Source organism: Eucalyptus grandis, chromosome 1, assembly GCF_016545825.1.
Source record: "Eucalyptus grandis isolate ANBG69807.140 chromosome 1, ASM1654582v1, whole genome shotgun sequence".
Lineage (NCBI taxonomy): Eukaryota > Viridiplantae > Streptophyta > Magnoliopsida > Myrtales > Myrtaceae > Eucalyptus > Eucalyptus grandis.
Genome location: NC_052612.1, coordinates 13,491,118 through 13,504,855, shown reverse-complemented (window position 1 = coordinate 13,504,855; position 13,738 = coordinate 13,491,118). Strand labels below are relative to the sequence as shown.

Here is a 13,738-nt window from a genome sequence, read left to right as displayed (position 1 = left end):
ATAAGCTTCGAATTAAGATAAGTAACAATTATGTCATTATAACAAAAATTTATTGGTTTTGGATATTATAATGTCCTTTATAGAGTTGAGCCATGTTATTATAATAATTGTACTTGTGGATTGATGTTACGAAATTTAGCATTTCTCTTTTAAAATTTGAGTTTGAGATAGAGCTCGACTCAAGTTTTAAAACCAATAAAATCTTGTTGACTCAAATTGGATAACAACGTAATCTAGTTAAGCCCCTGCTATCTTGGTGTTGTGGTAAAAATAATAATAGTAATTATATTTATAATGGCTGATCTTGATGCTGTGGTAAAAATACTTATATTTATCACATTAATTATTTTTATAATGGCTGATCTTGGTGCTGTGGTATAAATACTTATATTTATCACATTAATTATTTTTATAATGGCTCATCTTGGTACTGTGGTGAAAATAATAATCGTAGTTTTTGTAAAGAATTATTGCTAAAGAACAATTAATGTTTTCATACGAAACTTTTAACTTATTAATCATACGAGCCAAAACTTACTTGCGTGGCCCGTAAAGCCACCATAGATCTGGCCAACCTTCCCATTTAGTCCTAGACATGCAGAGCTGCTTTAATCATTCATCTGATGCTCAATGGATAGTCTCAAACAAACGAGAGGACGTCAAACTAGCGGTGATTCTCTCGAGTCATTAGTTATTTCACCAGTGCATCGGTATGATATCAGACGAGAAAATTTTGGCATTATGTTACTTTCAGATTTGACATTGTGTCATTTGCAAGTTGAACAGTGAGTGAGTAGAGATCCAGCTCTAAAGTTACGTTTGGCAGTCAGAATAAATTCAAGATAAAATAAAATTTATCGTATCCTATTATTGGTGCATACTCAAGATAAGATAAAGTTAAATATAAATGGAATATAGACTAGATAAAATTATCCCATGAGGGGTAGGATAAAACATATAGGATTTCTAATATTCATAATAAAAAGTTTTTTCTCAAATAAATTTCTTAAATTAACAAATTAAAATTATATTTCAATATAAATAATATTAAAATTCTAATATAAGAAAATCAAAATAATAATAAATAAAATTATTGTTTTAATTTAATCTTATTTTTATTTATATATTCAAATTTAATTATATCTTATAATATAAATTCAATATTATATATTTTAGGTGTTATATTATTTTAGGTATATTAGTACAATTTTCTATTCAATAAAATTTTATTAGAGAATGATGGAATGGGAAGAAAGAACTAAAAAAAGAAATTAAAAAAAAAAAAAAGAGGGAAAAAAAGTAGACAAGAGTGTTGTGAGAGATTTTTATCATCTCCATTTATAAAAAAAAAAATTATTCATATAGGTGCTTATACCAAATAATATATATAATATGTATGAATAATCTGACTTTATTATTGCAATCACCAAACAATATATATGATATAACAAAATTCTCTGATTAAAAATCTACTTGATCCAACCAAACGTAAAGTCATATCTTGTGTGCTTTCTGCTGCTTCACTATTTTGAGGGTTGACCTGAATAATTCTCAGTATCCTATTTTCCTTTGTAGGGCCACCTTGATCCAGAGTACTTCTTGACACACAAATTAACCGAAAAGAGATGTTTACAGCCTTAGGATTGTATTTTTGGAGCTGTTGACAGGGATGCCGCCCATATCTCATGGCAGAAACATTGTCAGGGAGGTACTCGTTCTTTCGCTTTCCCTCATATCCTAGTGGAATGGTCATATAAACCCCACCGGATAATACTTCCTATATTCCCTGACTCATGTATACAGCAATCCAGGGCAGTGTCAGTATGACTATCTTTCCAACTCACCGACGTGCTGAATTCTATGTCAAGAGAACATAGAATGCTATCACTTGTTTTCCATCACTCAGAGAGTGGCCTCAAATTCGATTCCGTTGCATTTCTTGGCATAATATCAGAATTTTTAGATGAAGCGTAACTTTTGCATCACGACGTTGTTCCAGTGTTGGCAATCTCTCACTGTGATTTTTTTTTTTTTATTGTTGATCGCATTGGCAGGTGCTACAAGCTTGTCAATCTGGATCGATGTTCTCCATCATAGATCGAAGCATGGGCCCATATCCTTCTGAATGTATCAAGAAATTTATGACATGGGCCCTCAAGTGTTGCGATGATCAGACCAAGGCGCGACCAACAATGTTGGAGGTGGTACGAGAATTGGAGAACATATCTTCCATGCTACCGGAAACCGACACTATCACCACGGAATCAGAACCTTCCAGCTCAGGAATCGAGGATTCTGCCTTACAGCCTCTTTACCCAAGGAGAAGTCCACACACATCCACCGATTTGGTCGGAAGTGACCTTGTAAGTGGAGTGATAACCACAATCACGGCCCGTTAATGCACCGCTTCGCTTTAACTAGGATCGGTCGCATCAAATAATATATCTTTGGGGACCCCCGAGAGCATATTTCAATGCAGGAAGAAACTTGGTAAATCGACTTTGTACGGTGTGGTGTCTTTCCTTTTCGGTTCTGTGGTTAGACCTCGAGTTGGATTGAAGAACTTCGACATGTTGGGCATTTCTGAAAGTATCTAATAATTCGTGGGTGGTCTAAGTCCGAGAGATGGACTCTACAAAATCTTTTTCTCTTGCGAATGCTTTAAGATCGTACCCAGAATATGGTTCAGGTATGAGCATATATGCAAGGAATTGTCATGTAAATCATGAGCTTTCATAGATCGGTTACGTTCACGAGATATTCGCTCAGCTTAATCTTTTGTCAGAAATACTTGGTTTTCGCCTCAAGATAATGCACAATGGCCTAATAAAGCAACTCGTGAACAACCAGAGTACTGTTAGAAATAGTAAAAAAATCACACCGAAACCGGACTGCAAACCCGAGCCGGTTTTTGTTCTTTCCAATTAAACTTCAATTTGGGCTCGTGGTGCGCATCGGGATCTTGGGTTGGTCGAGGATGAGTTCGACAAAAAAAGCGAAATGCTTAGTGTAGAATCAAAGAAAATTAGTCTCATGTTTTAGGCTCTTTTTATTTTATAAAAAAATAAATGATTTGAAAAATATTTTCTAAATATCATCTCTTGTATCACTTAAAATAATTAGTCAATGAAAATTATTTTCATTATCAGTAACAATTTATGTCTAAACATTTTTATGGATGATGAAATATTTTTTTTTTTTAATTTTATAGACAATCATTTTTAAGAGGAAAATGTTTTTCAAATAATTTATTTTCTTTGAAATAAATGAACAAGATTAGCTTCTTCTTCTTCTTCTTCTTCTTCTTCTTCTTCTTCTTCTTCTCCATCTTCTTTTTTAAATCACTCTTTTATGTCAATGTACAAAGTTCATTTCATAAGGATATGCATGAGTAAGAAATCTCGAACTAGCTTCCATTCTAGTCTATTGCATTTGGGTCCAAGGAATTTACCTTTATTAAGCTTTTCTTACCGTGACTTGGAAGTGATATCAAGAATTTGATGTTTGGACTTAGCATAATAGTCTATAGAAATTCATAAGAAAATATCACGATTATATAAAGAAAACTTAATTGCACAAATTTACATTAGTTTTAGAATGAAAATTTTAGGACTAAGTTTTTTTTTTTTGTAAGAGTAAGCAATATATTAAGAGGGGTCAAACTGTACAACCAACACGGCGCCAAAAACTTAGACTCAAAATGAACACGCTTATTAAGAGTGGAAGGAAGCCGTGGAAAGCAACAACACAACCAACGCAAAGCCAAAGGCAAACAAGCATGGCAAAACACCCAAGCAACCACCGAAAAAACCTTAGTCAGACTATGATAAGAGGAAGCAAAGATAATGGGGTCCACATCCCATGAGCGTTGCATCCGCCTATTCCTTGTAGAGTCCTCAACATTCTTAAAGGTAAGGGCCTTATCCTTGACGACCTTGAAGAGATGCTCCTTCATGGCTGAAATAGATAACGGCTCCTCCCTGAAAAGAATATTGTTTCTGTTCCTCCAGATGATGTGACACAGTGCCCCAAAGGAGAACCGGGCAACGCACTTATAAAAATCCTTGCCGGTGAGCAAGGTAGTGTCCCAACTGAGAGACTCCTCCCAAGGCCTATTGGTCCAGGGGAGATTGCATCTAGTAGCCTAGAAGAAGGCAATACTCGAGGTAATGCGATAGCCAAAAAAGAGATGATTGATAGAATCAGGCACCTCGTTGCAAAAAGGGCAGGAAGCAGCATCAATCCTACCATAAGACATGAGAAGAGACTAAGTAGGCAACCTCCTCTTGGTGATAAGCCACAAGTTCAGTTGGTATCGAGGTAGGATGGTATTACTCCAAATGAAACAATGCCAATTGACTCTAGCCTTCTTCCGCCTTATGGCCTCCCAAGCCGAGGCCACCGAGAACAGACCTGTCGAGTCCTCCCTCCAACAGAATCGATCTTGGGTTCCAGACAATGAATGAAGCAGCGAACCCCAAGACTCAATCTTAGACCTAATAGCTCGTCCATCCTCAGAGAAGAGGTCGGCAACCAAAGCCTGCCTAGAGAGACCGGAGTTATAGATTTAGGGATCCGTGAAATATAAATTCAAAGGACCCTTGGGATGCCAATTATCGAACCAGAACGACGTTGATAAGCCATCACCCAATCTCCAGTGGAAGCGAAGCCGGCAATCTGTCCTAAGTTGTAGAATTTTTTTCCACGCCCAAGAACAGCAAGTTGGCTTCTTAACTACCCAGAAGTTCTTGGTTTTTAAGAAGGTCGAGTGGACCCACTTACACCATAATGACTCCTTATCTGAAAATAAATTCCATATATGTTTGAGCATAGCCACCTTATTACACTCACGCAATCTCCGGATACCAAGACCTCCCTCCACTTTAGGAAGGCAAACATCTTCCCATGAGACTTTAGCACCCCCTGCCCAACTCAGGTCCCTTCTAAAGGAATTGTTTGAGAACACGCTCTATCTAGTCCAACACAGTTGTTGTCTGAGAATACGCTCTATCTGGTCCAGCACAGTTGCAGGAAGAATAAAGACACTTGCCCAGAAAGCCTGAATGGCATGGAGGACTAATTTGATTAGCTGAAGTCGGCCAGCAAAAGAAAGAAACCGATGAGTCCAAGACTGTACCCTAGAGGTGATGCGCCTTACAAGCTCAACGCAATCTGCCTTCCGAAGCCTCGATGTGATGATTGGGACCCCAAGATATCGGACTGGAAGGTTACCCTCAACAAAGCCAAGCTCCAGGAGGATTTGATTTCTTAAGGCTGGCATGCCTCCCGAGAGGAACACCTGCTTTTCCTTGGGTTTGGGAGAAGTCCGCTCCAAGAAGAAAACATATGGAGACCATCCCTGAAAAGCTTCACAGATGGCAAGTGGCCCTCACAAAATAGGAAGACATCATCCGCGAAGAACAAGTGCGATAGGCAAGTAGACCTACATCTCCAGTAGAATATGAAATCCGGCTCTAGCAACACCTCCCAAGAATCCCAGAGAGCACCTCCATAACCAACGTGAAAAAGTAGGGAGAGATGGGGTCTCCCTGACGTAGGCCACGCCCACTAGGGAAGAAACCATGTAGCTCCCCATTCAAAGCGATGAAAAACCGAGGAGTCCTCACACAAGTCATGATGAGGTGAACCAATCGATGAGGAAATCGAAAGGTAAGTAATACACTCTCGAGAAACTGCCAGTCCACGTTATCATACGCCTTTCTGAAGTCGACTTTAATAGCACACTTGGGAGAATAGGGTTCGACATGGAACCTAGAGAAAAGTTCCTACGCCAAGAGAATATTATCCCCGATCTGTCCCCGATTCGTTGTCCCTTCACGAAGAATTTTAAGACTTAGTTGTACTTCATAAATTTTGTTTATGACGCCAATGTATTTGTTCTTTTTCACAAAAACCAAACTCATCGTCCAACTCTTCTTTCTTTTAATCTTTTGATGCCTCATGGAGAAATTGAATTTCAAAACCATAGGTATTATGCGTTTGTTTAATGAAAATCAATTATTTGAAAATAATTTTTTTCTAATTGATAAATTTAAGGTATTATTAAAAGGGCAAATAAAAGTTGTTGAAAGTCAAGAAAGGTGTTTCTTCGTCGAAGATACAAGAAGTTGGTCAATTTCAAAGGACTTTTATTGCACACACGGCCAGTGTATTAAATAAGTTCCACGAGCGGCTTAATCCGCCATTGATCTCATTGATTGTAATAACCCACTTTCTTTCATCAACAACCAAATCAATGGTGCAAAAAGGCCCCAGGGATGGGATCAAGAAAGTCATCGTTTGGATTTGTGCATTCAGAGTCATCCTTCTCGAGTCCCGTCACGAGACATAGCCAACTTGACTAGGTCTCTAGTTTGAATTAGCATCTTATGCAAGTCTTGAGTCCCCTTATGAAATAAACAGAAGTTGGAAAACGGAGAAATGTAACGAGCAAGTCCAATCAGAGCAAGGAGTGGTGATCAAGGCAAGATTTGGATAAGGAGCGGCTCCTAGCAAGTTTCTAGAATGACAAATGGGGCATAAATGAACATAACTATTCACCAAACAAAAGAAAAGTGATACTGAGATATATATGTGAAAATTAGAATTAACTTATAGAGACGTCTTTTAAAGTAATAGCAATACTTAGAATTAACTTATAGAGACGTCTTTTAAAGTAATAGCAATACTTGGCTTTAGAAATCTAAAGTTAGGTGTGCTCAGGTAGGAGCACTTGTATGTCAAATGACAAAACTGTAAGGCTTGGGTAAGAATTATTGTGACCCACATGACATTATTAGTTAATGGTTTAATAATTATTTAAATATTATAAAAGAAATATTGCCTATGAGAAGTTGTAATTCTTATGAAATGAAAATGTGTAATTCTTATAAGCAAGCAATGGTTCTTATGAAAAAGTATGAAAATAAAATGAGCTTTGATGGAAGACACTTATTGATAACCAATATAAATAAAATATAATCCTCTCCCTACCTAAAACAACGAATGTTATATTCCATCCTCCATCAGATAAAATATGCAAAAGAAAAGTGGGTCAAGGGAGAGAAATTGGATTTCTCCATCTCTTTTATTTTCTATAACAATCATTTTTTATGGTAATGTTATGGATAAAAGTATGTCTTCATCCTATTATTGTAAAAAATCATAAAGATCAAAGATTCCCTATTTTTGAATTTCCGCATAATTATCATCCTGTTATTGTGTAACATGAAAATCAAAGACTAATTTTTTGAATTTCGATATATGATGGGTTAAAGTAAACAATATCTCAAGTAAGTTAAATCAAGTAAGTTAAATCAAGGCGTCATGGAAACAAACCTTCATGTTCATTAGACATTTTGAGTTCTCATGCAACCGACAATTTATACCAGGTTCGTGGACAAACATTAGATCCTCAAGAGCCAGAACAATATTTTTTTCAAGGGGGAGCCGCTTTCTCTTACAGCCATGAAGAGGCATCTCCTCAAGGTCGTTAAAGATAAGGCTACTACCTTCAAAGACGTTGAGGACTCCTATAGAAACAAGAGGATTCAGCGCTTGTGGGAGTTGGATCCCTGTATCTTCTCTTCCGTTGATTGTGGGTCGACTGTCTAGGCATCTTGTTTTAAGTCGTTCTGGGTGTCGATCTGCTTTTCGCTTTTTGGCCGTTCCTGGTTGCCTCTTGGTTTTTTCCTCGCTTTCTTCCACTCATAATGGGCATATCCATCTTGAGTGTAAGTTTTTGAAGCCATTGGTTATACAGTTTGACATTTTCCCAATATATCACTTACTTTCACCAAAAAAAAAAAAAAAAAATCAGATCCTCAACGACGATATGTATCTAGAAGCCTTGACTTCATCCGATTATACTGCAAGATATTAATGATCTGATGATACCATCTTGGGCATGCCGACGCCGCATGAAGCCATGGATGCAGTCTTTTGATGGCCGCTTGACTTATTTGATCCCAAAGATGTCATGGAATGATCCAAGCCTTTCAATTTAGCTGGCTCGAAAGCCAATAGGTACAAGGCACTTCATAATATCTAAAAGCATTTTGCCGTTTACGGCGTTATCAGCGGACCATAAACTTTTAATAATAAAAGAAGAGAGCCAATGATATATTCCGCAACTAGGAGGGCCATTACTTATTCGTTATCATACGATCATCCGCTTGACTCGATTAACTTTTTCTGGAGATAGCACTTGGGCTGTCTCGGTCGTGCACATAAAATAAGATTTCACGATGACGGACGCGATTCGCCATGCTTATCTGAAGATGTTTTGTGTGTGTGTGTGTGTGTGTGTGTGTGTTTGTGTAAGGGTAAGATAGATTATTTGAAGACGTTGAAATTCACTGAATCCTAAATTATTTATCTATGCTGAATTTCGGTGACGGATGTTGCCACCGTGACCTTCAGCCCAACGCCAGTCTAAGGCTGTGATGTCAAATCAACGATTGTGACCTCAGGCGACCTTTATTTTAAGGTTGGTTTCACTTGTGCTGGGGTCACAACCTCCATATTTTGTTAAGTGTGGAAGAGATTCGAGTCATCGACGGTGACAAATTCATGTTGAGTGAGGACATGATGACATGGGAATCAAGATTTTAATTGTGGTGTAATGTAGGAAGACATTACCCTAATGCATTAAGGCAGTAGAATATGAAAATCCACGGAATACCTATTAAAACTTATCTTTTATAACTTTTAGTGTTTTAAATTTTTAGAGTTGGATATTCTCGCAATCACCTCGGAAAAGTCTTTGCACATGCCAATGAAGAGTAACGTCATGGCAGTATCAAATCATTGAAGTCACTTTCTCTCAACATTCAACTTCTCGTATAGGTTTTAAACGAAAAAACAAAACTTCTCGTATAGGATAAAACCATCTGCCTCTTGGGGAATAAATTTGGAGAAAATTAAAGAATAAAATCCAAATAGATTTCATCTAACTTAAGGCCGTGATATAATCGTTTATTAATAAAGTAGGAAACCATTTTGGAGCCTCTATATGCCAGGAGACTTTTTTTTTAAACTAATTTCAATATTTGCTAATAACCATATCGGTGTCTTATACGGAATTTAAAAAAAAAAAAGAATTTATATATTAAGCGTACGACATAGATTTAATTCTCAATAAAATTGTTCATGGACACTAATTTAATATTAAACTTTTCAATTTGATTAGAGTGATTATAAACTTTTTGACGATTTTTCAATATAGTCTATGTACTCAAATTTGATCGAAAAACATTGGCATGGTAATCTAATTAGCACAGTCTAAATAGGTCATAAGTTGTTAAATTGGAGTTAGATGATTATGTTACTATCTTTTTCTCTTCACATTTCACACTTGATAGCGAAACATGATAACCTCAGTCCGAATTGTTTGTAACCCACTATAGTATTGCTCGACCAATTAGTTGGGTTCTCAAAAGCAACTTGAGAGAGATCTTATCCTAATTACCTTCAAGACGTCATACCAATGGCCGCAACCTCCGTATGTTGCAAAGCAAGGAAGAGATTGAAGTCATCAACGATGGCGGATCGGTGATGAGCCCCCATCGAGTGCTCAAGTGCGATGTCCGTTTATTTTATGTAAAATGAATAATTTAAAAATATTTTTTAAAATGATCACTTATATTATTTAAAATAATTAGCTTATAAAAATATTTTTATCATCCACGAAAATATAATTGATGATGAAAATATTTTTTGTTTATTTATTTTTATAATCAATATAAGTGATCTTGTCTAAGAAAAACATTACTCAAATTATTCATTTTTTGCAAAATAAAGAAAGAAAAATTTGTTTAATTAGAGTTGTGGGAAAAATTACTCAACACGTTAAGGCAATAGGAAATGAAACTCATTTGATAACGAGAAGACAAGGTTGTTATAATATTTCACATCATTATCCATGTAATTTGTATTAACTTATCTACATGCTGTGTTTCTATATTTAGTGGCTCAAATTTTTGGGGCAGAGTATTCTTGCAAGCACCTCAGAAAGTCTTCATGTCTGAGCAATCAAGAGTAACGTCAAGCCTATCCCAAATCATTAATGTCACTTTGTCTGAATATTCGACTTCTCGTCTTCTCGTATAGGATATAAAACAATCTGCTTCTTAGGGAATGAATTGGAGAAAATTGAAGAATTAAAATACAATTATCTAACTTGAGGCCGTGATATAATTGTCTAATAATTGAATAGGAAACCATTTTGGGATCTCTAGTTGCTAGGGAGATATATATTTTGACTGATTCCAATATTTACAAATAACAATATGGGTTATCTTGTACAAAGTTTAAAGAAAAAAAGGAAAAACAAATTCATACATTAAGCTCACAACACAAATTCAATTCTCAAAAAAATTATTCAAAGAGTTCTAAACATATTTTGCATCCACCAATCCAATTCTAAACTCTATAATTTGACCAATGTAATCCTAAATGTTTTAATGATTTTCCAATTTAGTTTATCAAACCAATTTTGGTAAAAAATCACTGTCATGGAGGTCCAATTAGCACCAGCCACCTTCATCTAGCCTAGATCTAGCTAGGGCGCCACAATCATCACTAGTGACTTAGCAATCAACAGAGGTAAATAGGAAAACAATAAAGAGAAAAAGAAAAGAAAAAAAGATGGGAAAAGTGTCATAAAGTTCCTAAACTTGCTTTAATTTTATCAATTCAGTTCTAAACATTTTAATTGCATCAATTGAATTAAAAACATTTTCACATTTTGCCAATTAAGTCCATTTAATCAATTTTAGTCAGAAATTACTAACATAGATACCAGTCGGCATTGACATGGATAATTTTAAAATATTTTAATTTTTTTCAAATTATTTATTTATTATTTTTTCCTTTTTTTTTTCTTGTTTTTCTTTTTTTTTTTTTGGGCCATTTAGACCTCCATGGGCCAATGATCGCCTAAGACCAACATCCCAACAGAGGGAAAAAGGGCAAAAGAAAATGAGAAAAAATAGAAAAGAAAAAGGAAAAAAAAAAAAAAATAATAACTTTGAAAAATATTAAAGTGTTATTAAAATTATCCATGTTGGCACTAACCATGCCACATAGGACTATTGGTATCCAAATTAGAGATTTTCGATTAAAATTGACCTAAGTGACTCAACTAGCAAAACGTGAAAATATTTAAATTTTCATTGGTATAATTAAAACGTTTAGAGTTAAATTAACAAAAATGCAATAGGCTTAAGAATTTTTGGACAAATTTCTCAATGAAGCCTAGATCTACCGAGGGTTTTGCAGTCATCATGGGTGACCTAGCAACCCGGCGACCGGTGAAGGGAAATAGGAAGACAATAAAAGAAAAAGAGAAAAAAAAAAAAAGAAAAAAATCATAATTTTTTTTTACAAATCACAAAATTCATGCATGTTAGTGCTAACATACACATAAAACGGTTGGCAAATCATTATGTTAAAATTTGTGGTAATTTAAAGAGATTTTAGAGTTTTCATCCAAATGACATATATTTTGCAAATCATTTACATGAAAAGTCACTAGTCAGGTTTGTGTCTAGAATCGTGACACGATGTATCCAATATGATCTTTGCCGATTTAGTTTAAGGACATACAAATCAGTCATAAGTTGTTATCTGAAGCTGATCAAGTGACTATCTTTTCTCTTCACACATCTCATTTGATATCAAAACACGATATCCCAAGTCCGAATTTTTTATAACGCGTTACCTCTATAACTTTTGACCAAATAATTGGGTTATCATAATCAAATTGAGAGAGATAAGAGAGAGATTTTAGTGCAGTTTATGATTTATCCAGTTGAAACTGTTAGTAAGAGTATTGAAGTGTACTTGGACCAACTGCTAATTTAATTTTGAGATTTACTAAATTAAGTTAATCATTACTTTAGATATATTATTCCAAAACTTTCACTTTCTCTTAGTAGGAATGTTTACTTGGACATAATGAGAGTCCAATTAAATGGGATGTAAGTGCTTCAGCACTTTCTACTTAGATCATAGGTTTCGATTTGTACATATGTATGATCCCTTCCCATCTCTGATTGATTCTAACCAGTGACGAAATGACGCCCTTGAAGTACAGTTTCAAATTATTACCACCAAAATCCAGCACAATCTCATCTCTATTATTATGTTCTCATATTTCCATGAAGAAGAAACTTTAAGACAAGGGAATGAGTGCTGATTTTGTCGTGACATGTATAATAAATATCTGAAATTTCCTCGTTTAAGTATTCTTGAACGGTGTTTTGATTAGAATGATGTTTTGTTAAGTAATTCCTCCGGTATTTAATCACAATCAAACAAGAGATTTGTACAAATATACCATCCGAATCCAGGGAGCTTATATACATGGCATCCGAGTAAAGAATCCCTACCATAACACTATCTCAACTACATGCATAGTGTCATAATTTTCTTGATTAATAAACAAAAAAACCCAAACTAATACAAATATGTCAAATTTACCCTAATTTAAATCATAAATTGGTATACTTGTAACAAATTTATCCTATGTTAATTTCCAATAAATTTTACCGTCAAATTGTTGAGTTAAATGACACTTGGCATAATTAATAAGTTTACTAATTTATGGTTTTACCCTCCCTTTATCACAAGTGTACCAATTTATTATTTCTACGTTATATTAATCAAATTTAACGAAAGCTAACAAAGAGTAAATTTATCACAAATATTCTAAGTTTGTTATAAGAATATATTAATCCTAATTTTTGGGGAATATGGTAACACTCAATGAAAAGAATTAGTAGAAAATAGTTTCAAAAAAAAAAAAAGGTTCTAATTCATTCAAATTTATCAATATTGTCTTAAGTATGTTAAATTGCTTTTGACGTAAAATTCGGGGTAAATTCCCCAAGGAAGGGAAAGAAAGAAAAATTCTTCATAATTAGAGTTGAGTTTTGTGAGTACCAATATGTTAAAATAAAAATTGCAATCATGTCAGCCCGTTATTAACATCCATTAATATTGACCACGACTGAGGATCCACGAATCAGTACTCCAAAGACAAAAATTGTTATAGCCCTTCCATGGAAATCTCCGGAAGCACAAAAGCAAGCTTCTATGGCAATGGACATCCATCAAGAGATCTCAATGGCGACCCTCCAATGGATTAGACAAATTTACTCTCTATTAATTTTATTAAATTTTATCATTAAATTATTAAATTGGATGATACTTAATAATTGACAAATATAATAGTTTAGAGTTTTACCATTCGTTTGTCATAATTATACAATTTGTGATTTTTTATGATATTAATCTATTTTAACGGAAATTAATGAAAATCAAATTTGTTGCAAATATACAAATTTAGGATTTTTGCTAATTAAATTTATCACAATTGTATTATTTTGGAATTTTTTATGATATTAATCTTAATTCTCTATAACACATAAACGAAAAGAATTAGTGAAAACTAGTACTCCAAAAAGGAAAAAAAGAAATGTTCTAACCCATTCAAGGAGCTTGGTGTATAAACTACTTTCTCAATATTTTTCTGAACTTATGTCCTAACTATAACCTTAAACTGTTACGTTTGAATTTCGACATGTAAAATTCAGTAATATATTCCCTAGAGGGAGAACAAAAAAACTTCTTTCTAATTGGGAGTCGAGTGCAAACACAAACATAGTCCTCCGCGTCCACCGGGATTATTTGGTGGAGCACTGAGTCACTTGATCCATGATCAAATACAATCTTG

The 13,738-nt window shown here is 34.7% G+C and overlaps 1 protein-coding gene across 1 annotated transcript; it reads left to right on the top strand.

Moving 5' to 3' along the window:
* Nucleotides 1–1,624: 1,624 nt before the first annotated feature.
* LOC108958994 (probable LRR receptor-like serine/threonine-protein kinase At5g37450) lies at nt 1,625–2,459 on the top strand. Its single transcript, XM_018872060.2, has 2 exons — nt 1,625–1,708; nt 2,055–2,459. Exons 1-2 carry the CDS (start codon nt 1,670–1,672, stop codon nt 2,397–2,399), a joined length of 384 nt encoding a protein of 127 aa, XP_018727605.2. The 5' UTR covers nt 1,625–1,669; the 3' UTR covers nt 2,400–2,459.
* The last annotated feature ends 11,279 nt before the right edge of the window (nt 2,460–13,738 follow it).